The sequence below is a fragment of the Neophocaena asiaeorientalis genome, unplaced genomic scaffold (genome assembly GCF_003031525.2).
Source record: "Neophocaena asiaeorientalis asiaeorientalis breed wild unplaced genomic scaffold, Neophocaena_asiaeorientalis_V1.1 scaffold99, whole genome shotgun sequence".
NCBI classification, from domain to species: Eukaryota; Metazoa; Chordata; class Mammalia; order Artiodactyla; family Phocoenidae; genus Neophocaena; species Neophocaena asiaeorientalis.
The window spans coordinates 634,712-661,415 of NW_020173022.1; the positions used below are offsets into that span (position 1 = coordinate 634,712).

A 26,704-nucleotide genomic window follows, 5' to 3' on the forward strand; every position below is an offset into this window, starting at 1 on the left:
GAATCATCTTGCCCAGGTTTGGATGATTGTTTCTTTTATAGAACAAAGAGGGGGAAGTGAGGAGGTAAAGTTTTTTGTTTTTTGTTTTAATGGATGACCACAACAAAAGCAACAATGATTGCAATTACCAAACACGAAACACACTCACACCATGTCATAATGTTGACATTCAGTCCAGTAATCCTCCACTGTAACAGCTCCTTTACTTTGCAGTGAAAACTGAATTGTATATTTTTTGCCTCTGAGTCCTTGTGGGATTTTTTTTTTTTATTCAAACAGAAAGTCACAAAAATTATAATCATCCTCATCAGTTCACTCAGCCCCATGTAATTTTTTTTTCATCTTGATCTTTTGTTAGCACTTTTATGAATTCATCAGTTTTCCATTAGAGTTCTGAAAATGCTTATTCATTCAGTTCAGCAGTATAGTCAGTTACCAGAAACCTGTACTTGTCAGAGTCTTTTCCATGAATTCCTCGACGATGAAACCCTTTTATAGGCACATATTTGCAAAAGCATCAGAGTACACCCAGAACTGTCTGTAAACGACAAGAGACTTAAAAATGACCACAGTTAAAGATTTGATGAAAGTTCATAATATCGCAATTGACAAGGAAATTTAGTTATTTCTGAGACATACATTTTAAAGTAATAACTAGAATTATGACTTATAACATTATACCAGAACATATAAGAGGTAACGTTTAAAAAAAGAGAGAAAGAGAGAGAAGTTATTGCAAACATTTCCTGGTTCTGGCCAGACTCTGGAACGGATGTGTTACTTCCTTCTTTCCTGCAGCCATTCACAGGTGGCCCTGGTCAGGATGTTTCCTGTCAGCTTAAACAAATGTGTTTTAGCTTAACTTTCAGGCATGGGAGGCAGGGTTACCAGAGATGGGCCATCATGTGTACTTTAAGCTACAGGCAACAGCCCTTTAGTAATTAACTTGTAACAAAAGCAATAGACTACAAAGGTTAAAGTAAAAGATACAGATCCAGTGAGTCAGATTTGTTCTTCCTATTACAGTAGGGGATGGAGGTGGGGTGGCGCCAGAGCGAAGGTCCTGCCCACTACCACAGCCTTTTCCACTCCTCCAAGCTACCAAGGCACCCAACTCTGCCCCCTTGCTCCTCAGCCCCTTTCACGGCCCTCGCTATTAACCCCACCTTCCACGACCTCGGTAGTTCCTGTGCCTGCGCTACCACTTCCTTGCCGCCGTGTGGCCTGAGTTATCTCACTGCAAAATGAGGATAACAGTAGTAACTAAGGGAAAATTGTTACAAATATGCAGTGAGTTCAGTACATGTAAAACGCCTAAAAGAGTGCAGGATCTCAAAATGAACGTTCGAAATAAGTTAGCTGTTAATACTCTCTCCTTTGCAAATTCTTCGCCCCGTCACTCCCTCCCAGGGATAAGGTGCATCCCTTCCCATCTCTCGCCCGCTCCTCCGCGCTATTTCCCGCCCCGCCCACCCGCGAGCGTCGTCCCGCTGCAGCACAGGGGATTGGGATGGGGACGGGGGTGGGGCACGCGGCACACAGCCAAGTGCTCTGAGGATGGTCTGAGTGAAGAGCGGCGGGAGCTCCCCGCAAGGAGCGAAACTGGCAGCGTGGAGACGCTGGGCGGCGGACACCCGGCGGCGTCCAGTATGTCCGAGGGGCCCTGCCCGCGCCCTCCTAGCTCGGGCTCCCAGCGCCCAGCAGCCACCGCGCTGCAGGGGCCGTCCTGGCTTTGGGGAGGCGGCTTCTCGGATCGAGGGCGGACGGCCGCAGGCCGAGGCGCAGAGCCCGGGCGCTGGGTGATACCACCGGCCCCGCTGGGCAAAGTGCACGTCCCTTCCTGGCGCTCCTTCGGGTGGCGAGGAGGGTTTTCGACCAGAGACCTGGGGAATAAAAGAAGGGTCAACGGCTGGGGTCAGTCAGGCAGTGCGGCCAGAGGCGATACAAGGTTGAAGAGAGGCGCTGGGAGCGTTTTTGCGGAGAGCGGCTCGTTGGTCTAGGGGTATGATTCTCGCTTCGGGTGCGAGAGGTCCCGGGTTCAAATCCCGGACGAGCCCGAATCTTTTCTGTCTACGCCTAAAATTTAGAAAACAGTTTCTTTTTCTTACACGGCTCATTTAGAGGCTGAAATGAAACTAGTCCGGTCCCTTGAGCTCGAATCTTGATCGTCTTCGATTTAGGAAGTAAAGGATTGGATGAGATCAGTTCGTTCAGTATGTGGTCTTTGTACGTCTGAGGGCAAGGTATGAAAATGCTTGTACCATTTAAAACACACGTACTTGGAAAAGAGACAAGCCTCGTGCGGACTCCTGGGCACCCCTCGAACACTCCAAACGTGAGCAGGGGGCGCCGTGGATTAGCGGGACCAGGGTGATGGGGCGCGCTGTCCTCCTCCAGCGGTCGCTGTGCGTGCGGACATGCGCGGGCCTGGGCAAGTTTAAACCGCACCTGTAGGCAACCGAGATCGGAACTCAGTCCCTAACACAAGCGCTCGACTCCGAAACTGGCAGGAGTGGGGACAAGCATTTTCAAAGTATTACATGGTTAGCAAACTTTCTACGTTTTCATGTTACGTCTTTTAATGGTATTTGAACGTAAAGTGTGCTCTAAGTTCAAAAAGTCTCAATTTTGTATTTTCCACCAACGTGTATTTATTACATTTATGGATCTATTCTAAAATTAATTTCTTTAGAAATTATTAATTCCTGAAGAAGGAAAAAGGCGGGCTCGTCCGGGATTTGAACCCGGGACCTCTCGCACCCTAAGCGAGAATCATACCCCTAGACCAACGAGCCGTCGTATCTCGCGGGTTCCCGTCATTATAAAAGAAGGAGGAACTACTTAGTCCCGCGCCCCCAAGTGGTTATCCGTGTAATATGCTTATATCCTTCAGCTGTTTCGCGTTCTTGTGTTTTCGATTTTCTTTCTTTTCTCTCTTGATCTTTGAAAATCAATGACAGAGAAGAAAACAACGGTGTCACTACCAGTAGCATATTTACAATTCCATTTATGTTTATGGCTGATAAGTTGCAGTGAGTGTGTGGCAATATCCCTGTGGCAGGCGGATTCCAGATTCTCTCCCTTGCTGCGTTCAGGATGTTGCTCTTTCCAATAGTAGTAAAATTGTCCGTTTCTCGCCTACACCTTTCATCCTAGTGTTCAAAGCACCACCTTTCCAGCCTTGCAAATTACCATCACTGTGTTTTTACTCAAACTATTTTCTTCAGCTGGAAAATCTGTCTCTCTCTCTCTTTTCCATAAATCCCAAACTCTGACCTTCTCAGAAAAAGATCCTTTAACATATTAAAACCAATTTTATGTGGTATATAATTGGGTTGCAGTCTTGTCTCCTCTAATCATTATTTATTAGAGGACAAGACATCAACACTAACAGCAACACTGAATTCCACTGTATAATTGACAACCAATTGTTATATAATTGGTGCCCAATATTTTTAACGCATGGCTTCTTTACTATATTTTGAATTATTAAATACTTAGTACTGAGGCTTATGCTGGCAAAACTGGTGCTCAGTGAATAATTTCTGAATGACCACCATTTGTTCCAAATCCCTTAAAAATACAAATTTTGGTATTTGGACAATCACTAATTGTGAATTGCAACTTTAGCAAATAACTAACCAGATAGGAAACTACAAGTAGACAGGGTGACTCTCCTGAACAGGCCTATTTGTTTATTTTATGTCATATAACATTCATTCTCCAGTTTATTCATTCATTTGATTGCTCATTTGTTCAACAAACATTTAGAAGCGCTATGTGCCAGACTCTGGGTTGTCAACTTTCTTCTTATGGTTTGATACGAGTAAATTGCAGTTCTGGAGCTCTAACGTTCAGTCCCCACCCTTTGTTTTATTGGAAACTGTCCTAACTAGAGTCCTCAGTCCTCCTTAGGGCCCAAGGCAAGGAGAATAAGAATACCTTTTAAGATGTTCGTTAGTTCTAGATGCCAGCAGAGTTTATTCATCAGAACCTAACTGGAAAAAAATGTGCCCTGGACACTTAAGAAATTTCTATTTCTCCCAAGAATGAGGAAACTACAAAATATAACTCGTTAGGTAAAATAATGTAACCACTTCAGTTTTCTGGAAACCTCCATCTCTACAGTTACCAAGAGGTCTGTCGCTATGCTCATCTTTCCTACTTGAATTTACTACAGTTATTATCATTTTAGGGCTTTTTTTTTTTCTTACTCCTACTTCTCTCTAGTGATTGAAAGGGTTTGTCTTTTACTCTGCAGGTGCCACTAGAGTATCACATTTGCCCTCCCAACCATGATACAGGAAGACTGACGGTAACGAAACTCAGGATATCAATTGCCCAACTCACAGTGAGAAATGTCTCTATCCTGGTGAGAGGAATGCCTGTGCTCTCTCTCCAGTGTACATTCTCCCCTCATAGGTGAGGCAGTAGTAGTACATAGGTGGCAGCAGGGCACAGGGAGACAGAGGACCTTGAAGAACATTTTATTCCAGCCACAGTAAATGAAGAAGCCTGGTGGCATATCCTTCTATACAATGAACCCTAAAGACCCCATTACCCATGTTCCCCCAACTTGGTGCCCAGGGACACTCGAATTTTCAGATTTTCAAAAAGTTCCTAGAAAAATGCAACCCCTTTCCTGGATTGAGACATTCTCTCTATAGAAATGTTAATGAAACTGGTTTAGCTCCAGGTAAATCTTTCTCAGTGTGGCCTGGGATTCATCTTTGACTCTATCTGATATTCATCAAATCTCAGTCATCCTGGAATGGCTTGCTATCACCACCCACAGATCACAGCATTCCATTTTCTTCTGGCAACAGACCTTAAAAAACAAGGAGGGAGAGAACGCCAGTGAGAGTACAGCGGGTGGAAGAGAATTCTACTACAATCACAGAGATGTCGGAAATTTTGGTGCCTGACACCCTCTTCCTACTTCTCCCATTCATTCCAGCTCTAGAAAATTCTGTCCATATATATTTGCCATCACTAGTTGCTCCTGGGTGCCCCCTATCTGATCTCTATTAAGAGAAGACTTAACGCCCTGAGATGTTCCCAAGGCAAAACCCCTCCTTATTAGTGCATTTATTGTGCAGCGCGTGGAGCGGGAAGTCTTTGAGGCCAAGGGATCTGCACATAGGTAACTATTATCAGACAAGACTCTGCACATGATTTTCCTTCTTACTGACTCTGTGGGGAAAATTCTCCCCAAGGAGCCCATTCTTTTAGAGGCAAGGCAGCCCATTAAAAATGACTTTTCTCATCTGATGGAAAGTCTTCAGTTGATTCTAACTGTATGCCTGGACTGACTGAGCTGGAAAGAGGAGTTTCCAGGAGGAAGAAGGAGGTATCTGAAGAGGAGGTTTGTTGAGTGAGACCTTCAGGCTCACAATAGTGATTGAAATCCAACGCTTTTGTTTGTTTGTTTGTTTTCCATTTACTATCTCTACAGAAGAATCAGAAACTACAATACAAGGCCTATGGCTAAAACAACCTCACATGATTTTGTTTTTCTTTGTAACTTCTCTAGATTAATTCAATAAACATTCATTCTTCTATTCATTCAACAAATATTTATTAAGTATCTACTGATGGTCTGATATTGTTTATCGTGGAAACACTTTGCTGCCCCAGCAGGCTCCAATTTCACGGTAGCCCTTCTGTTGCTTCCTTGGGCTCCACACCTAGATATCTAACTGCCTTCTGATTGACCGTCTGGGTGTTCTCAGCTCTTTCAGCTGTGTTCAAGGCCCAGCTCATTAGCTTTCCTCACAGACCAGGTTCTCTTCCTGGGTTTTTAGTCTTAGTTAACTGGTAGCATCATTCACCGCTCTGGCTAGAAATTGGAGGTCACATCTGTCTTTGATTAGACTTCCCATCTAATTTATACCCAGTTCTGTCATTCCTTTTGTGAAATGTTTCCGCAGTCCTCACCTTCCTCTCCACCATCACTGCCAACACCTTATCTCATGCTCTCTTCACTCTTGCCTTGTCTGTTGCAGGAGTCATCCTTTTAAAACACAGATCTGAACTCGTCACTTCCCTCTCATCACTCCCCACTGCCTATACGATAAAGACAACCCCAGGCTCTTCAAAATATTACCACAGCCTACTTTTCCAGGATTCTCTCTTTCCCCTCTTTCACTCATTCCCCCTGAAGTTCCAAACCACACAGGATTAACCCACTATTCCTTATACCCGATACTGCTTTCTTGTTTCTGAGTTTGCTTTTCCTGTTTCTCTCTGGTGAAAATTTATTCAGCCTTTAAAATCCACCTCAAATGCTACATCCTCTGTGCATCTTTTCCAGACACCTCACAGGCCCGTGGTTCTCAGAAGAGGGAGGTAGCTGTATTGAGGTACATCACAGTCAGTGGAGAAGCTTTAGCTTTTAACATAACATGTGTCTTTGAGAACCACTGTCCCTGTTGGCCTTACGGTTTCTCCTTTGTTCGACCTTCTCTTCAAGCATTGAAAAAGATTTAGTTCAGTAGTTGCTTGCTACACTGACTGGTAGACTCTGTGCTTCTTGAGAGTAAAGTCTAGGTATTCTACATCTGCAGCACATAGTAATTGCTCACTTAATGCATTTGTATTCTTTCCAACCTATGACATTCCAGAAACACTTCATGAGGATCTTGCTGAGAGAGAAATAGAGTGAAATCGTTCTTTTTCTTTTTCATTTTCCCTCACTAGTGCTAAAGTAATTATTATGAGTTTGCTGAACTATAAGGGTAGCAGGGTAAAATAGCTAAAATATCAGGAAAGGTGTTCATAAGGTTGACTTGAGACAAAACCCTGAAATGAGGGGCTGCATTTGGGTGCTCTCACCATGCTCTTCTCCCACTCTCATCCTAATTGTCTAATACTTGTTTCTTTCTCTCACACTATTGGCCTCCCATCTGGATTTTTTCCTTTTTTTCCTTCACCCTCATTTTTCTTGTGCTCCTGTCCTTCCGTTTCTCCCTTTTGTGGGCTGTTCTCATAAGGACTCTTCCAAACACTTTCCAGAATTTATTGGGCAACCAGTAAGTGGCAGACGCTGTTCTGGGCCAAGGTAGCCAAGTGGAGCCGGCTCAGAACGGCACTTCAGAGTCTGGGTGGGGAACTTGACAATTTTTATTGACAAATCGAGGGATATTTTGTTTACAAAAGCAAAACAAACAAAACACCATTCATTTGTGCTCCAGGTAGTAGGAAAGAGTTCCCCGTTCCCAACCCTTTTTAAGCCAAAACAGGGGTCTCCTAAGAGGAGATTCAGACAAGATGGAGACTTCTTTTTAAGCTAGTAGATTTCTCAATATGCACACATAAATTATCTGATCCAGGCAACTGACAGGCCTTAGAGACAGGACAAGGGGAGAGATGTGTTCTATCTGAACGACTGAATCAGAAGTCTCTCCCCATCGTAGCCCTCGTTCTTTTTTTTTTTTTTTTTTTAATTTTGTAAACGAACTGCTTCTTTTCCTTTAGGTAAGGCTCAGAGAAACAGGGAAAAGCTGAAACAGGCGAAGACAGACAATGAATAGATCTGGAGGACTGGACCCTTAAAGAGGCAGAGGAGACGCTGGCGGGGGGGCGGGCGGGCCAGGACAGACCAGCGGACAGCCACGCAGGCAGGCAGGCAGGCAGAGGGCTTGGCGGCGGTCGCCTCGGACAGCCGGGGACCTCCAGCGCCGGCATAAGGAGCCTGGGTGGGACCGAAAAGGCGGGGCCCCGCCTGCAGAGAGGGAGTGATGGACAGTCGGTGCCTTCCAATCGGGTCCTTCAAAGTGCGCGGAGCAGGCCAATGAGCGGACAGCTGGGGCCGGCGCGGGGCCGAGGTCTGGGCGGAGGGCTGGCTGGCAGCGGCTGGGGCCGCGAGCGGGGATTGCGGCGTGGAGGTGCTAGCAGACGCGGGCGGCGGCGAGTCCCGAGCCCCCGGGCCGGAGCCGAGCTAACCGCAGTGGGGACCGGGGCCCAGAGCCGCGGCAACTGCGGCTGGAGGACGATGGCAGCGCCCGCCGGGGCCGGGACACTGATTGCATCCCCAGACTGCAGGCGCTGGCTGTGGTCGGTGCTTGCGGTGCTGCTCGGGCTCTTGACTGCTGGTGTATCGGCCATGGAGGTGTATACACCAAAAGAAACCTTCGTGGCAAATGGGACACAAGGGAAGCTGACATGATGGGAAAGGAGATAATGTGACGGGCTGGAGAAGCGCGGAGCCTCTTTCTTCTTCCTGGATCCCTGCGTGTGGAGGAGGCGGGGAGAACTCCCTACCTTGCTCATTCCTGGGGGGCTGTCTGGGGAGCGGGCCCGGCGGGAGGCCGCATTGCGCCCTCGCTGAGTCGCCCACCGTCTCCGCCTGGCGACTCTGGGTCGCCCAGGCCCGCTTGGGATTCCGGTTCAAGAACCCGGGCTTCTGGCGTTCTCCACCTTTGGGAGGTGGCGGAAGGTTGCAGGGTTTTCATTTGTAGGGCCTTTGTTGATTGTTTCCCTTTAAGCGACCGTTTTGTTTTACCTTGTTAGTTCCATTTCCAGTGCTCTCCAGCGCATTTTTTAAGCCTCTGAGATAGAAGGGTCCCGGAGTCTCATTTGTCTCATCTCTGTCGTCCGCAGAGCACCAGGAAGAAATTTACATTACTTCTGTGTTAGGATGCAAAGAGCTGGGAATACCACTGGAGTGACCTGGCTTAGAAGAGTTTGGTCCAATCCATAATAATTACAGCCCTAGTCGCCGTAGTTTGACAAGACATAGGACATTAAAAGGCTCATTTTTCTTTAAAAAAAAAAATCACGTTTTTTTCCTTGCCAGATTTCATGAGTGAGACATAAAGTAAACCTCAGGCTGGATTTATTGAATTGGATGAGTTGTTTTACGGACATCTGCAGTGGTGTCTGACACAGGACTTTTTTTGTGTGTGTTGTTCAAGGCAGAGTACTTGTTGCTGTCTCAGAATGTGGTTAAGTAATGGTTATAAAGAGAGCCAACTCCTAAAAAAACACGGAGACTTGTTCATTTCTTTTGTTTTGCGAAATGTCAGTTGCATGACAATATCTGAACATGAGTATACTCAGTAATTACTTTCATGGAAAAGTTCTTAATGTAATCTTTGGAGCCAGGAAAAATACCATTTAATGAATGATTCCAGGAGCTGTAAAGTATAAACGTAAAAGCCCCCCCACCCTCTGGAGGTTGATAGGTGAATATATACTTTGTATATATAAGACAATCCATTCTGTATAAATATCTCTCCTGAGGGGGAAAAAAAGGGTTAAAAAGCATGGGGGTTTTTTGGTGGTGGTGGTGGTGGTGATGGTGGTAATATTCATGTTTTAAGTGAAGAAGTAGGAAATAGCTTAAAACTAAGGTGTATCAGAAATCTTGTGTGTTCAGAGAGAATTATTATGCATAAGAGGCAGACACCCATCTTTATTGAGGACAAGAGCAGTCAGAGTAATCTTAATTAAACTCAAGGTATTAAAAAGTAGCAGAACTGAAAAACTGAATATTAATGGATACTAATACAAAAAGATCGTCAGAATTACATCTATATACACCTTGGACATACGTAGCTCTTCCGTAATGAAGGATGAATGCTGATATGTGAAAGTCAGCAGCTGATGTTATTGGTTAATTTCAGAAAACTACTGAATGTTTCTTCTTTCAAGCTACCTTTTCTTATCATGAATAACTGTACATAGCAGTTCATGTTTGACAGAAAGTCTTCTCAAGTTTGATCTAGATACAGGTATTCAGCAAACATTTACTAAGCATTTTTTAAGTATTAAGCACCAGAAGTATTCTAGGAAGGACAGTCCCTGGCCTCGCATAATTTATCATTCAGTGGGAGAAGCAAAGTGTGATAAACAATATGAGAAGTCTTTCATTAATGGTTTGCTGTGAGAGCACTAAGGAGAGTCATCATCTCAGACCGAAGTTCAGGCTGCTAGAGAAAGGGATACTTAAGCTAAGTAGGTGTTGGGAGAAAACAGTATAGGCAGAGTCATGAATGAACCTGTTGGTAGGTCAGTGTCGTGAGAAATTGCAGTGTGTATAGGAGAGATGGTGGGAATTGAGGCAGGAGAGCCAGCCAGAGGCACGAACTCCTAAAGGACCTTGTTTGCCATTCATAAGGCTGAATTTTATCCTAAGGGCTGTGGGGAGCCTGTGAAGGATTTCTGTGTTTATTGAGATGTGAAGTGTGAGATAGAATGGTGTGAGGCTGAAGAAACCAGAGGGTTATTGTAACAATCCAGAGGAGGAGGATTGAAGACCTGAATTAAAGCAGTGGGATATGAAGAGAGGACATATCCATGAGCTTGTTAGAAAGTGAATTTGGTGGGGCTTGGAAATCAATTTGATGTGGACTGGAAAGAGAGGAGTGTAAGATGACCCTAAGGTTTTGAGCTTGGAAAGCTGGGCATAGTTTTGGAAAGTAGGGCTTTTTACAGATGAAGATTATGGATGAGGGGAAAGGAGTGTTGGAAGAAGAGGATGGTAAAGTTACTTTTGGATATGTTGAGTTTAAGATGCTGCTGATATATCTCATTAGAAATGGGACATTTGGGTAGATAGTTTTAGAGGTGAGGAGAAAGTTCTGGTAGGAAATAGAGAGCTGGGAGGCTTTATGCGGGTAGTAGTTAAAGCTATGGATTGCTTGGATGAGGTCAGCAAGGAAGAGTGTGTTGAAGGAAATAGCAGAAGGCCAAGGACAGAGTCTTGGGGTATACAGAGCCTGACAAGGAGGCTCGTTGAGTAAATGAAGAACCCGAAGAGTGTGGTGTCTTGGAAACTGAGAGAGAGTGAAGTTTTAAGGAAGAAGTTTTAACTGTGTCAGATGAAGAGAGAGTGAATACTTCAAGGATTCACTGAATGTGGCAATTGGAATGTCTTTGGTAACCCTTAGGTAGGAATGAACACACAGTATATGAAGAATAAATCTCAGTAATTTGCATCACCCATTTCAGTAAATGGTACCACCATCCATCTAACTGCTCAACCCAGAAACCTGAGATCTGCCCTTGATAATGCCCTATCCTTCACTCCCCACATCCAAGCAGTTCTCCCATCTCCAAAATACTTCTAGGAATCAACCACTTCTTTTTTTTTTTTTTCTCTCACCCACTTTTTTTCTATCTGTGGTCCACTCCTAGCATTTTAGTCGAAATCACTGTCATTTCTTGCCTGTGATACTGTGATAGCCTCCCAGCTGGTCTCCCCATTTTCCCCTCTTGCCTCTTTTTAGTCCATTCTTCACACAACTGCAAGAATGACTTTATAAAAATGCAAATCAGATCATGTTGCTTTCTCGTTTAAAATTCTTAATGGCTTCCCGTTGCACTCTGAATGACATCCCAACTTCTCCCCATGGCCTATAGTTGTCTATGTGATCTGGTTTCTGCCCGCCTCTCTGACTTCAACTTGTGCCCCTTGCTCACTATATTCAAGCCATGCTGCCATCTTTCTGCTCTTAGACACTCATTCCCACCCCAGGTCCTTTGCACTTGCTTTTCCTGCTGCCTGGTGTGCTCTTTCCCCAAAACTGCCCAGAGCTGTCTCCTTTTCATCAGTGAGGCCTTAGCTTAAATGTCACTTCCTCAGAGAGGCCTTCTCCAACCACCCTATCCAGTGGGGTCCCCTGTTATCATTTCTTGGCCCTTTATGTCCTTATTGTAATTCCTCACTATTTGGTGGTTCTTCTCTTTTCTCCTCCACTAGAATCCAGGACAGAGATAGTGTTGGGCTTGTTTATAGAAGTATCCCTAGTGCTTAGCGTAGTGGATATGATAGATACTAATAAATGTTTATTAACTGGCAAGGAGGCGTAGGTGTGTCTTGATAACAGTTTGTTAGTAGTTTGCCACACGTAGTTAGGATTTAGCCTGGCACATAGTAGGTATTTTTAGCCTGGCACATAGTAGGTATCCAAGAAATGTTTGTTGAAAGAAGGAATATTTTTTCCAAGTGTGATTTTTATACATTATCAGATAATTGTCACTCTTTGAGTACTATTTCATATTTCTTCAGAAATGTATGGAATGAATTAACATTCTTCAACCACTTTAAGCACTATAGTTTTGGAATTACTACTTATTATATACCAAAATTGTTTTATCATGTTTGTTATAGTATCTAAGTGTTTTATCAATAAAACTTTTATATTTTTTGATGTTTGTTGACCAAATGTAGACTTCAAATATTACCCCTGTAGTTGAAAGGCCACTAATCTAATTACCACTTCCCACAGCCTTTTACTCCTTATTTACTAGTTGAGATAATAAAACAAAAACTTAGTTTTGTATTTTTTAAAAAATATTCGACCACTCATTTTTACCCTAATTCCAGGGTATTCACTAGGCTCAGAAGCCGCCAAAAAAAGAAATAAAGACACTATTAAGTGAAAGAGAGATATATGTGAAAAGTATATAAAATGCAAATTTGTGTTTTCACAAAGTCTTTATTCACTTATTCAACCAAATGAACACCTACTGGGTGCCAGGCACTGTTTTAGGTACCGTGGATGCAGCGGGGAGCCTAGATTCTAGTGGGAGGTGACAGACTCTTCAAATAAAATAACACCAAAGGACGGTTTAAATTCCTGACAGTCACCACATTTAAGATATTCACCTATTGTGAAAGGCTGCAGTAAAAAAAAAAAAGAGGGAGAGGGAATACTATTGGCATTACAAAATAGATGTTTTTTTTAACTTACAAAGGATCCATTGTGGGATTTCATTAATGGTTGCTCTTTGCTACTGAGTTTAAAATGTGATTTAATTGGGAAAAACATAAGGCTTCCCTGGTGGCGCAGTGGTTGACAGTCTGCCTGCCCGTGCAGGGGACGCAGGTTCGTGCCCCGGTCCCGGAAGATCCCACATGCTGTGGAGCGGCTGGGCCCGTGAGCCATGGCCGCTGAGCCTGCATGGCTCCGCCAACGGGAGAGACCACAACAGTGACAGGCCCGCGTACCGCAAAAAAAGACAAAAAGCAAAATATAATACACACAGTATTTTCAGAAATATTGCTGCCTCCCCTCCACCTAGTTAATGCTGGTCTACCTGCTAAATATTTCTCACATTCCTTTCTATCGCCACTGAGGCTGATTTAGTGCAGCCACAATCACATTTCTCCTTGATGATTAGAATCTTTTAACTGGAGCCCAGTTGTGTTTTTATTGAATTGTATCTTTATCTGAGAATTTAGATTCTCTGTGTAGGACATGAATCTCACGTGTACCTAAACCTTGCAAAGATTTTAATCTTGCTAAGACCATTGGTGTCATTTTAAAAAAGAGAATAAATGGTTTGCTTTGACGTGGAATTCATTATAGGTTAGTTTGGTCTTTAGCCTCCATCAAAGGAAATTTAATTATTAGAAGAGCTAAAAGCATTGCCTGAGGTCTGAAGTACCAGATGGCTCTGGGTCTCGATCCCTAAGGCTGGTGAGGTATGAAGGCTTAGTATATCTTGAGTGATAGTCCTTTCTTCCTTTTCCACTCTTTGCCAAGTGCTTGACATTAGCAATGCCCTAGAGTCTAGACCAAAGTCATTGGAATTTTGGCTGCTAAGAAGGCAGAGGTCAGTTGGCTTTGTGACCATTTGTAGTGCCTGAATTGAGAAATTGCAGTTGTCTCCTGGGACCTTTATATCTTTGCCCTTAAACCTCTTTATTTATTTATTATCTTTTTGAATGCATGTGGACTGCTGTAATTTTTTTTTTTCACTTATAATTTTCCCTTGGTCCCATTAGGCCTTTATGAAAAGGATAATTTCATTGATAGATTCTTCTTAAGTGATTTATTCCTTTTTTTTGTTCCCTTCCAAACTCAAAGTCTCTTTAGAAATTGTGATCCCTTGTAATACCTTTGATCTACTGTCAGGGCCCGTGGCTTGAATAGTTTTCTAACAACTGTGATGTGTTGTACCCAGTTCTTAGGTTTAACTAATTGGCGTTAGAGAGGCAGTATGTCTTTGTTGAGCCTGAGTTATTTATTATTATAGATAAGATTGCCCCTTAGAATGAAATCCCTGACTTGAGTTTGTTAGTACTGTGCTGTAACTTGTAACCAGCTGAGCAAATGTCAGTGAATTTGCAATGAACATTTTCTATACTGAGACTCTGATATTCTACTTTGGGATCTGGGGAGTTCGTTATGTGCAATTTTTGTTTTTTTTTTTTGCGGTACGCGGGCCTCTCACTGTCGTGGCCTCTCCCGTTGCGGAGCACAGGCTCCGGATGCGCAGGCTCAGTGGCCATGGCTCACGGGCCCAGCCACTCCGCGGCATGTGGGATCTTCCTGGACCGGGGCACGAACCCGCGTCCCCTGCATCGGCAGGCGGACTCTCAATCACTGCGCCACCAGGGAAGCCCCGTTATGTGCAATTTAAAACCATTTTAAAAATGCTTTTATCAGAATTAAGAAATGGCTTCTTTTCTCTCCAAACGTTAGAGAACCCAGTGTGCAGTTATGCAAGTTTAACGTAATCCTGTGCTTCTTCCAGATAACGCTTTAAAAGATGAAGGTGCTATATTGTAGACTAGGCTTCAGTAAGAACTTATATGACCCTGTGGCAGACAGTTTCCTACAGTTACTCACATCCAGGTCATAATTGCTATTTACCTTCCTCTGAAGGGTGTTGCTAGGAAACATAAGCAAAGGACTCAGCTTCCTAAGAGAAAAATGTGTTAAAATGCAAATATTTGAAATCCCCTAAATGGTAAGAAGGGCAGAGAGAAAGTGAGTAGTTAGGGAGAAGTTTTGAATTAATGAACTCACATTTTATCTATCTATCTGTCTAGATATAGATACAGATTTTATATATATATTTATCTTTATATATATCTTTTTCTTTTCAGCCAGGTATAACTTAGAAGTTTGGATATAAAACTGGGTTCATGTTATTTCTTTTGTTCTGCCCTCATTTATTGAGTGTGTACCATGTGCCAGGCCTTTGCTAATCAATTTACATCCATTATCTCATCTCCTTACAACTCTGTGTGCTAATCATTATTTTTATTAATTTTACAGATGAGGAAACTAAGAATCAGACAGGTTGCGTAACTTGTGCAAAATCACACAGCTAATATATGGTAGAGTTGGGACTCAAAACTCCAAAGTATATATTTGCAACCACTCTGCATTATTATAGAATTTCTCCTTCAAAGTTTCTCACCACTTTTTCGGAGGCTTCCAGGATGTCTTAAATGTTTGCAAAGAGTCTTTTAACTGTCCCAGGGCATCCACCAATGTCCTCGTCTCTGTGGTCATGTTTGTGCTGAGAACCGCATGCCTTGATGCTGCTTGCTCCACCCTAGAGGGATGAAGCTGTGCGTTGAAGCCCTCCTCACTAATGATGCAAAATCGTGCTCTGACTGCTCTTCAGGGATTGTTAAGGGTGTGGTTCTTGTAGTTTCTCACTCTGATACTGCTCCCTCTGGCAAGGACACAGCATGAATCCATTTATCCGAGTGTCTGACACCATACGAGGCTCAGCAAGTTTCCTTGCCCTTCATCAGGAGGCACTACATGTTGACAAGCCGCTGAACCTTCCCTCTTCACTTGGGCTGAGTTCTCCCTGGAGGCTGTGCAGATCCTTCTGCAGTTAGACTCCTGGCAGGCTTGCCCTACAGGATGTCCAGACAGGCTCAGTGTGTTCAAACCGGAGGCTTCTCACTGGCCGCCTTTCCCTGGCCCCTCCACCCCATTGGAAGAGGTTCTGTAGCCCTGCTGCCTTGCTGCCTACCTTGAGCAGAACTTCCAGCCCTTGTCTCTTAACTAGTAGGGACTTTCAGTCTTGATCACTTTCAGCTGTTTGGAATTTAATTCCTCCCTCCCCGCCCCACCCCAGTGACTGCAAGTATAGAAGAACCCCAGTAAGGCTTGCTGAACTTTATACACTAGAGAAATTAGAAAATATTTCAATAATAAGCAGAGGTGATGCTGATTTGTATATGGATTTCAGAACAGAAAATGCTAAGGGGCAATTTCTCATTCTCATTTCAAATTATAGGTCCACAGTCTCTTACCAGCAATTCCAAAATCCCAAAAGCTCTGAAACTGAAAGTTTTTTCCTAAGTTTGATACAAACTTTTTTTTTTTTTAATTTATTTATTTTTGGCTGCGTTGGGCCTTCGTTGCTGCGCGCAGGCTTTTTCTAGTTGCGGCGAGTGGACTTAGTTGCTCCGTGGCATGTGGGATCTTCCCGGACCAGGGCTCGAGCCCATGTCCCCTGCATTGGCAGGCGGATTCTTAACCACCGTGTCACCAGGGAAGTCCCAATACAAACTCTTTTGGCTGCAAAATTTGACCTGAACTAATGAGAGACTATTTTCAATCGTGATCCACTTGGTAAGACCAATTATATGTTTCAATACAGAAATACTTATGTGTTTGTTTATGGGATGCTGCCCTATACCCAGTTGGGGCTGTTTATATAATATATAGTATATGCATTGTATTAATTTTCTGAAATCTGAAAAAGTCTACCTTCTGAAACACATCTAATACATAAAGCTAATGGCTTGCCACTTAATCGCCTTTAATCTCCTTTCTTAATTTATGCTACTTTGGACTCGGCCTCCTCTTTATTCAAGGGGTTCTAGATCTGTAAACTGGCGCACGTCTGGGAATTGATGGAGGAGACGTGACTTTTTGTTTTTATGATTCAAGTTAGACTTTTGTTCCCGTGACCTAGAGCTTTTCTGCTTATGTAGATCAAGTAAGAATTTAGTTGGCTGCCTGTCTGTATCACTTCCAGGAACACTGTGATCACCTAACCAGCGTTGTGTGTCCCTGTGAGTCAGACTATTCTGGTTGGCTGCTTTCCCTCTGCTGTCCATTATGGTAACTATACCTGCCTTGCCTTTGACAGCTGAGTGCTGCCACTTCCCCTGACACTCCAGGATCCAGTTCCTTCCATTGCATTTAGGAAGCATCACATCAGTGTTAACAATTCCCTCTGTAAGTTCTGGCTTACAGAGAAGAGTGGTCCCGGGGCTCTTCAAAGATGCTGGGGCTCCTGTCACAAATTTATTTCTCATAGTTATGCTGAAAGGCATGTCTTCTGGACCTTCCCAGAGTGGATGATTGTGTCTTAAGTGACAGATCCACTCTAACTTTCCAATCTTCCTGAACCGTCATTAAATCCCTTCCCCTAGGGACTTCCCTGGTGGCTCAGTAGTTGGGAATTCGCCTGCCAGTGCAGGGGACACGGGTTCGAGCCCTGGTCCGGGAAGATCCCTCATGCCATGGAGCAACTAAGCCCGTGCACCACAACTACTGAGCCCGTGTGCCACAACTACTGACGCCACATGCCACAACTACTGACACCTGCATGCCTAGAGCCCGTGCTCCACAACAAGAGAAGCCACTGCGATGAGAAGCCCACGCAGTGCAATGAAGAGTAGCCCCCACTCGCCACAGCTAGAGAGAGCCTGCACGCAGCAACAAAGACCCAATGCAGCCAAAATAAACAAAGTAATTAATTAAAAATCCTTTCCTCTACATTAAGCCAAGGCGGGTCTGGCATTCCAAGTTCATTTACTGTGGGCCACTTTGGGTCCACGTTGTAGCCAAGGAACCAAAACAAACTGCTAGAGCTCTTTCTAACGCCCTGAGTTGCGGCATTAAATGCAGAATATCTATTTAATGGGCTCTTATCGATCTCTTTGGCCCGATTCAACTTTATGTTCCTTCCACCGTTATCCCACATGCTTAGTATCCATTCCACCCATATTCCCTGATTTCTGTCTGTGTGAATTAGAAAAATAAAGTAGTTGTTTTGCAGTGTAGTGCATCTCCTCATGGGTCACACTTTGTACCTGTAGGGGCCTTCTATGACTTGAGTCTGGTGATAAGTCTAGAATCAAAGAGTGGGATGGGTGGTCGAGACAATCAGCAGTGTCTTTCAAGGCAGCTGCCTCAGGGGAGGCCATTAAGGTTTCCTCCAGCAAAGCAGGGTTAATCTCAGGCCGGGGTCTGCTTCTACTGGCAGAGAAGACTCTGATATTTTGGGGTTCAATGTCCCCAGCTTTATCAGGGTCTTCCCAGCAGGGTCCCCACTCCTTCTCAGTCAGTGCCCTCACTTTAACAGTAGACACCTGTGAAGTTGGGAATTCAAATTGCTTTGTAATTCAGCCAATCTCAGGATGAAATTCTGGATTTGATTTTTAGCAGTCTCAGCCCTGTGGCTGTAGGAGATAAGGGTCCCTTTCAGGGTAGACATAGAAGTTTTCCGGTCATTTATGAACACTTGAGCTGGGAATTTGAGTCCTTGAGCTCATCCTTTCCCCACTTTGTCTAGTGACTTTAGGAGCAATTAACCAATATCATTATCCTCATTCGTTTGACAAAAATGTTCAAAGGTGTTATATACATGGTCATCCAGAACCTTGCCTTTTGTAAGTGTTTGATTAGGGTATTCACTGGTGATGCTTTGCATATCTCTGTGACCACATTGTGTCATGGGCTCTCAGTGCTCTCTTTACTACTGGAAATAGCCATTAGTGTCTTTAAGTCTCATCAGAGTGGAGAGCCAGTTCCAGAAACCCCAGAACCAATTCAGAAAACTCATCCTTAAGATTCTCTTCTTCCAGAACCATTCTTGGTACAAAAATCTGTATTAGTCAGAATTCTCCACAGGACCAGAACCAGCAGGATAAATGGATGGATGGATGGATAGATAGATAGATATTTTAAGGAAATGACTCACACAACGGTGGCGGCTTGGCAAGTCTAAAATCTGCAGGGTAGGCTGGCAGGATGGAAATTTAAGGAAGTAGTATAGTTGGAGTCTAAAGGCAGTCTGCTGGTAGAATTCTTTCTCATAGAGGTCAGTCTTTGTTTTTTTAAGACCTTCAGCTGATTGGGTGAGGCTCACCTAACACTAGGCAGGATAATCTGCTTTGCTCAGAGCCTGCCAAATTCAATGGTCATCTCATCCCAAAACACACCTTCATAGATACATCCACAGTAGTCTTTCAACAAAGATTATTGGTCCAGCTGGTGGCCCAGCCAAGTTGACACCTAAAATTAACCGCCACACCAGTAATGAATTACAAAAGCTAAGCCATAAGTGGAGATCTCAAATTGTTGATTTCCCTTGATTGTAAACAGTTCTCTCCCTTGCTCTAGTTTAGCACTTCCTGTTCACACCTCAGGTCAGTGTGATCTGACTTCTGCCTCCTCTCACCTGGTTGACACTTTGATAAAGGTCCCCTGAGGTTGCCAAACCAACTGACCTATCAGTATTTCAGGTCTTTTCTTCCTGGACTACTTCGCTTCCTCGACATTTTTGACCACCTTGATCCTATTTCCTTTGTCTTTGTGACATTACTTGTGATTCTCATCCCTCTTCCCTGTCTGCTCCGAGCATCCTCCCTCTGCCTGTGCCCCAACATTGATTTTAAGGTTCTGCTCTCAGCCATCTGCTAGTCTCATCACGTGCTCATCTTTGGTGACCTCATCCGATTTTCTTCTTTTTACTGCAGTTCCTATCTGGCAGGTAAGGCATTCGATCAAGAATATAAATAAATATATATACCCCCAAATATATCTCCCATGGTCTGAACTGCAGACTCTTAGCCACTGCCCACATCCATCTGAAGGTCTAGCAGCACCTCAAACTTTGTATGTTCAAAACTCCACTCCATGTATCTCTCCTTTCCAAACTCTGCCTCTCCTTCACTCCAGTGGCCATTATTCTTGTCGTTTCCCACTGTCCCATTTGCCTCTCTCTCAGACAAGAACTTGGACGTCATCTTAGAATCCTTCCTTTCCCTCACCCCACCTCCATGGGTTTAATCAGGGCCCTGACAATGTTTACCTTCTATTTCTGAATCCACCCCTTGTTTTCCATTGCGCTTGGACAAGTGCCAATCTTTCTAAGTCCAGATGACTGCGGGAGCGTCCTAACCGGTCTCTCTAATGCAAGTCAAGTTCCGCTCAGGTCCACCCTCCCAGTTGTTGCCAGGGGGACCTCTCGTGGGCAGCCTTAATTGTGCTACCCTCTGCTAAGACCCTCCATCCCTTCCCGTAGCCTCCAGGGTAAGCCCAGGTCCTTAGCTTGCCTCATGTGTTCTGCCCTGTCACCTGCCATTCCCTCCCTTGCGCTTTATTGATGGTTTGCAACGTTTCTGCGTGGTTCGCTATTTCGTCTCCTTGATTTTCCGTGTGGTATGTTCACTCTGCCTCCTGATTACCCTTCTCCCTATTTATTTACTCGGCTACCCCTATTTAGCCTTCCTATCTCAAGTGCAGGCTCATCCGGCAGATATTCTGAGGCAAGGCCAAGTGCCCTGCCTCTAAGCTTCTGCCCTGTCACTTCATCTGAAATTATCTTTTTACATGATTGTTTCTCTAAATGCAGAACCGTGCCTTATTCGTCTTTAGGTCTCCAATACTTAGCACACTACCTGGAACGTAGTAAGTGTTTAGTAGATATTAGGTGAACTGCTGAATTGAACCCCATGTAGGAGCTATAAACATTAGAGCAGAGACTGAGTGAAAATAAGGAGGTAGGTCCTTCTGGAACTTGGAATCTCGAGATGCAGGGAGCAGTCAGATGTCAGTTTTGTAGTTCAGACATTGGATTTGACAGTGATATGGCTCGGGGGGAAACTGTCTAACCAAGCTCTCAAGGGCATTGTATCTAGTAAGAACATCATGTCAGCTTATTGATTTTCAGTGAGCATTATAAATGCTGGGGTGCTAGAATGTTTAAGTGGATTGAGTTGTTAATGTATTTTTCTCCCTGTCCAAAGACAGACTGTCCTCACAAGATTGCCCAGGGATTATGGGATCAACTCAATGGATGTCTGTTGAATGACCATGATGGCTATGATCGTCAAGCCATGATAGCCTGAAACACCCCTCTCTCCATGGTAGGCATATAACTGGCAGATACATTGGATTGGTTAAGTCGTCCTCTTCACTGGAGAGTGCTGTCGCATACTGACAATGACACTTTAGACATGAGGAGACAGCCTAGAAACCTTCATTGGAAACCTTGATAGTTTCCTGCATCTTGAGAGTTTTCCTAGACAGAGAGCCTATCGTATAGAGTGGATTCTCTCTACAGATGACTAACATCATCTATTGAGTGTTGATAGTTCTTGCAAAATTCGTAGACCTTTTTTTTTTTCTTTAAGTAATCGGTTCTGTACCAGATTTCAAGGTATATAATATACTAATGTTGAATGGGAAGAACGTTGGACTTAGGAGTCAGAGTACACAAAAGTGAACACAAACACAGTGAACGCTCATGTCAATTACCAGTGCAATGGCACAGAATGAAATGAGCATACAACCGCTAACCCCATTATTTGCTGGTCTCCATTGCTGTAGTTTGTATTCTCCCTGCTGTTTATAGCTGAAGATACATTATTTCTTCACTGTATGTTTCTTCTTTCTCGGTTCTTCCACTAGAGTATAAATCTCCACTAAGGCCCAGAAAGTGCCTGGGACATAGTGGGAACCCAGTAAGTGTTTGTTGAATATATTTGTTGGGGGTGGGCAGAGTGTTGCTATAGTACTTTATTAAAGTTTGTTAGTTGAAAGTTTTGAAATAAGAGAGCTTTTTGAACTTTTAAATAAAACTCTCTAAAACTCTAAGGTATAATTTACCTTATACAACTGTGGGAATTGAGCTCTGGAATTCTCAGTAGGTGCTGCCTTCCCATACGCATTGCCATGACACCCTAAGAAGCCCCAGGGAACCCACTAAGCAGCTGTATACCTGGGGAATGCAGCCAGAGAACTTGTTTGTCCCTTACTCTCGGAGAGTATCTGGATTTACCCTTTCATTCTTCATATCCCCATTGACCACAGTCACCTGTGGGAGGTCCCTGGGTGCACGCTGTCTCTTGAGGAGTTGTTTCTTACTACTGAGAACATCTACCGTGGCCATCTCTCTTACCCTTTTGTCTTCTCTGAGCCTCGTCATCACCAGAAAATGCACCAACTCCAAAATCTCATCCTACTCTTCAAGTGCGACCTCCTCCTTACAGTCTCACTGCAGCACTTTCTGGAACTGATTAAGACATATGATTCTTTCCAACTCTCTTATTTACATTAGTCACTTCCCTTCTGCTCCTCTCTCTGTCTCCAGCTTGGAGTCCGTGGTCCATTGTTGTAATCACTCCCTTTCAAATACTCCTACTTCCTTTGCCCTTCTGTCCCTCCATTGTAATCAGCTGGCCAACCCCCAACCCTATCATCTCTTTTCATCTCCTCAAGGATCTGTTGCTTTAGTCATTGCCTCTCTTTGGATCATTCTTAGTACAATACAAACAAGCTCTAGAATTTCTGATCTTTAAAAGTCCTTTCTTGGTCCCACAGTCTCCTTAGCTACGTTTCTGAAAAGTTGTCTGTACTCCTGTCTCTGTGCACATCTCTGCCCTTCCCACCCGTTCTCACAGGCTGCCCCCTCCACACCGCTGAAACTTCTCACGTCAGGGTCACCAGTGCACCCCAAGTTGCCAGACTCTCTAGATCCTTTTCTGTAGTCATCGTCTGAGACCCCCTGCCATTCCTCTTTTCTTTTCTTTCCTGACACCCCATTCTCTAGTTTTCTTCCCCTCTCCCAATCTGCTCCCTTTCATTCACCTTTGGCAGGGTCTTCCTTCTCTCCACACCTGCCCTTACAGGGTCTGGTGTTCCTCCAGACTTAGGCCTGACCCTCATCTTTCACTACATTATTTTCTGAGGTGATGGCATTTTCTTCTGTGGTTTTCAGTGCTGTACCACCTGCATGCTGGTAACTTCAGAAATTTATGCACAGCCCAGACCTCTGAGTTTCAGACCTGCGTATCCAGTTCCCTACTTGACTCCATCTGGAGGTCTCATAGGCATCACAAGCTTAACATTTCCAAAAGTGCAGGTTGATTTCTATTCCTTCTCCCCATTTAAATCTCTAGCTCTGTAAGCACTTTACTTATTCAGTTGCTCAGGCCAGAAACTCAGGAGTTATTCTTGGTGTATTCTTTTTCTTCATTCCCATATTAAGCTATCAGCAAGAAATCCTGTTGGTTGTCCATTTCTCTTTCCATCTTCTCTCCTCTGGTCCAGGTCACCACCGCTCTATCCCAGAACTATTGTGGTATTTTTTTTTTTTTGCTGTACGCGGGCCTCTCACTGTTGTGGCCTTTCCCGTTGCGGAGCGCAGGCTCAGCAGCCATGGCTCACCGGCCCAGCTGCTCCGCGGCATGTGGGATCTTCCCGGACCGGGGCACGAACCCGTGTCTCCTGCATCGGCAGGCGGACTCTCAACCACTGCGCCACCAGGGAAGCCCTATTGCGGTAAATTCTTAATGAATTTCCCTCCTGCTGCCCACATTCCCCTCCATTAGAACTATTTTAAAGTGCACGTCATTTACCTGAAATGTTTTAAAACCTGTTGGTCTGATCAGATTATTCTTGTTTCCATAATGTCAAAAGCCTGGAATATAAGCATAAGGGTATATTGCTTAATTGTAGTATTATGGGCAGATATATTAATAGTAACTTTCAAATGAAAAAGATACTGTCCAACTTTTACAATAAATATACATGGATTGCCTTAAGGAATTTTGGTAAGGAGTCTGTTATCAGTCTACCATAGTCATAATAGATAGTTTCATTTTGTAACTAGCGCACAAACTCTAGATATGTCGTTTTCTAGGTGGTGGTGATAGTGGTAACTTTAAACCAATGTGTACTATGTTTGATATGGTAGAGAGTTGTAAGTGTGATAGAGGGATGTCTTTTTTAACTCATTCAGTTGGTAGGTTTGTTGATGGGGTTTATCACTCAAAATCAGACACTTTGTGAGAACATTCTGCAGATCTTTTTATGGCTGTTGGAGCCAGCTTCATACGCAGGCAATCAGCACAGTCGCACAGGACCTCACACTCAAAGGACCTTATAACCAGCTTGGCGTTTACTGCTCTGAGGCCACCGTCTTGAAAGTCTTAATAATTTTATCTTTGAATGTGTACTTTGTAAGTGAAGTCTGATGAGGCAGTGGGGTGCGCGTGGGGCTCAGAGCCTGAGCTCACATGGAAGCTTGCCTCCTGCAGCCTCCTTGCCTCCCAGGGATGGGTTTTTGGCCCACTGCTCTCCAGCCCCAGGTGCCTTGGGGTATCCTTGGGTGGAGCGGCACGGTGACCATTCCCTTCCCCCTGGGCTGGCAGCACCCTGGTGAATTTGGTGGGCAACTCAGCAGTGTCCTCTTACCCTCCTGATCCAAGTACCAAGCCCTCTCCCACCCCTATCTTGGGCCCTGCAAATTGTGTAGCTCCTGGCTGTGTAGGGTGACTGTTAGCAAGTACTGTGGGAAGTTTCTGGACTAAAATCATATTGCTTATGCTTTATGGTCTGGAGTTGGCAGTGTGACCAATCATTTGCACTTTATACTGGAGCAATCCCAAAGTCATTCTCTAAGAGAAGTGTTGCTTTGCTTGCCCGGGGCATTCCCATGGCTCACCTCCCACCCATGGGCGAGATGGCCACAGATCTAGGTGAGAGGTTTGATTTGGCACCTCAGTTTTTACAGTCAACCTGCTTTGTTCTTTGATCTGTCAAGAATGTGGATCTACCTTTGATAATCAACACAGACCCACACTGGCAAAGAATATAACAGGAAATGTTTCGCCGAACAACTTTTATCAGGAGCCCAGCTAAGGGAAGTGATATTTGTAGAGTATTGTTCAAGTGATATGCAGTCCATTTATTTCTGTAGCTGTTCCATGTCCTGTCTTTGGTTTACCTTTGTACTTGGACAGTCATGCTTTGGATCCTTACACAGTTGCTTTCTTTGAATCCTGTTGTGGTGTAATGTCATCAGCATTTTTTTTAAGGGGTGTCAGGAGAGCCTGCTTTATAAAACTCACTGTTGGACTGCTCCAAGTTGTTCTTGAAGACGTGCCCCCTGCATTACTCAGGGTGCCCTATATGAGAAATCTTTCTTGGAGACGGTGGCCAGGAAAAGCTTTGTTTTAGCCAGTATATAGACCGTATCTCCTGCATAGATGTGTTCTGTTACCCTACCCTCAGCATTGATCTTTTAATGGATATTATCCTGATTCCATGTTTTATTTAATATTTACGTTCATACGTATTTTTAGGAAGCCACATCAACTCCTTCATATAACTAGGCAGAGTATAAATAAATGAAAGTAACGATGCCTCTTGCTTCCAGTAGTCAAGTCGTAGTGTTTTATTTTCCATTGCTCTGATTCCTGTTAACTTGGCCTCTGTCTCTGGACTCTGCATGAACAACTGTTGACCATTATTTACTTAGAGGTTACTTTAGAACACCTTCCATTTCAAAAAAAAGTAGATCTCATGGAGGCGGAATGGGCAGGCTTTCTGTCCTCTACTTTCAGCACTGTTTACACCATTCTCAAAGCTAGCCAATCCACTAGCATTGCTGTGTACACCTGGGAATCCTGACACTGTGAAAGTGCTTGGCAGGTACAGTAGAGGACTGTGGGAATGACCTCTGCCCTCAAGGTGCTTAGAGTCCATTTGGAGAGATAACTAATATGCATGAAGTAAATGGGACTGACATTTTTAGACTCCTTACTAATGCAATAGTTTTTCAGAGAAAAGAGGCTATTGTCTATTTTGATAGATACTTTTTATAGTCCAGAAGCATCACATTGCACAAATACACCTAAATGTTTTTGCAGCTGCTTATTTATTTATCAAATAGATGTATGGAGCTTATCATAGGCCAGGTACTCTAATAAGCCCTTTATAAATATTAACTCATTTCATTTCCATAATAACCCTATGAGGTAGATACTATTATTAGAGTACATTTACAGTAGTAGCAGCTGAAGCACCAACAGGTTTTTGCCCAAGGTTGTTATTTCATTATTCCTTGTTATTTCAGGTAGCTCTCTGGCTGCTAGCGTTGCAGACCACAGAGCCACACTGGTGGTTTCCCAGGAAAAATTGTAGATATCTTGTAAAAAACTTACCTTACTAGGGGGAGAATTTTTGAAGTGTAAGATAAATAAGATCCATTAGAAAGTATATCTGAATGAAGCCAAGAGGGTTTTTTTGTTTGTTTTTTGGCCACACGGCTTGCGGGACATTAGTTCCCCAACCAGGGATCGAACCCAGTCCCACGGCACCAAAAGTGCCAAGTCCTAACCACTGGACCGCCAGGGAATTCCCCCCAAGAGTTCTGTAAGAACTTACACATCTACAGATGGGTTTTCCCACTTCCTCCCTCTGAAATAAGTTTACATATAGGCCTTAATAAAAGTCCTTATTATGGCTACTTTACAATAGTGGGTGAACATTTTATCCATTTATATCATTAAAGTTATTTACTTTAAATTGGGAGTGAAATCATAACAGAATAATATCTGCTGCCATCAATTCAAGAATAAATATTGCTGTGATCACTCCACAGAGGTGAGATGGACACCAACAGCCCCACACCCCGTATTTGGTTCAGATATAAGAATTGATGATGCCACATACGTACCAAGAAGGTATGAAGAGATTTGTTAGTCATGTAATAAGGCTTTCTGGGAAGGGCAGGGCAGGCTTCTCAAGCTGGTCCAAAAGTGGCTTGAAAGAACAGGGAAATAAGTCTGGCTTTGCTTTTATTTTGATTAGATGATGGGGCCTGAGGTCAGAGCTCCCATCTGTGCTTCGGGCCAGCGCTTGGTTTTAGCTTCCCATCTGCCCCAAAGGAGGGATAACCTGGGTTTTCTTATCAGCTT

At 43.9% G+C, this 26,704-nt stretch overlaps 1 protein-coding gene and 2 non-coding genes across 3 annotated transcripts in view; 2 read left to right on the plus strand and 1 right to left on the minus strand.

Moving 5' to 3' along the window:
• The first annotated feature begins 1,985 nt into the window (after nt 1-1,985).
• TRNAP-CGG (transfer RNA proline (anticodon CGG)) lies at nt 1,986-2,057 on the plus strand. The gene has a single exon. It is a non-coding gene; the product is annotated as a tRNA-Pro (tRNA).
• A 666-nt stretch (nt 2,058-2,723) lies between these two features.
• TRNAP-AGG (transfer RNA proline (anticodon AGG)) lies at nt 2,724-2,795 on the minus strand. The gene has a single exon. It is a non-coding gene; the product is annotated as a tRNA-Pro (tRNA).
• A 15,892-nt stretch (nt 2,796-18,687) lies between these two features.
• The window catches only part of MPZL1 (myelin protein zero like 1), a 50,234-nt gene continuing 42,217 nt past the window's right edge, over nt 18,688-26,704 (plus strand). The window contains exons 1-2 of the mRNA XM_024742431.1: nt 18,688-18,713; nt 20,835-20,866. Of these exons, the coding sequence (XP_024598199.1) occupies nt 18,688-18,713; nt 20,835-20,866 (58 nt within the window). The remainder of the gene's footprint in view (nt 18,714-20,834; nt 20,867-26,704) is intronic.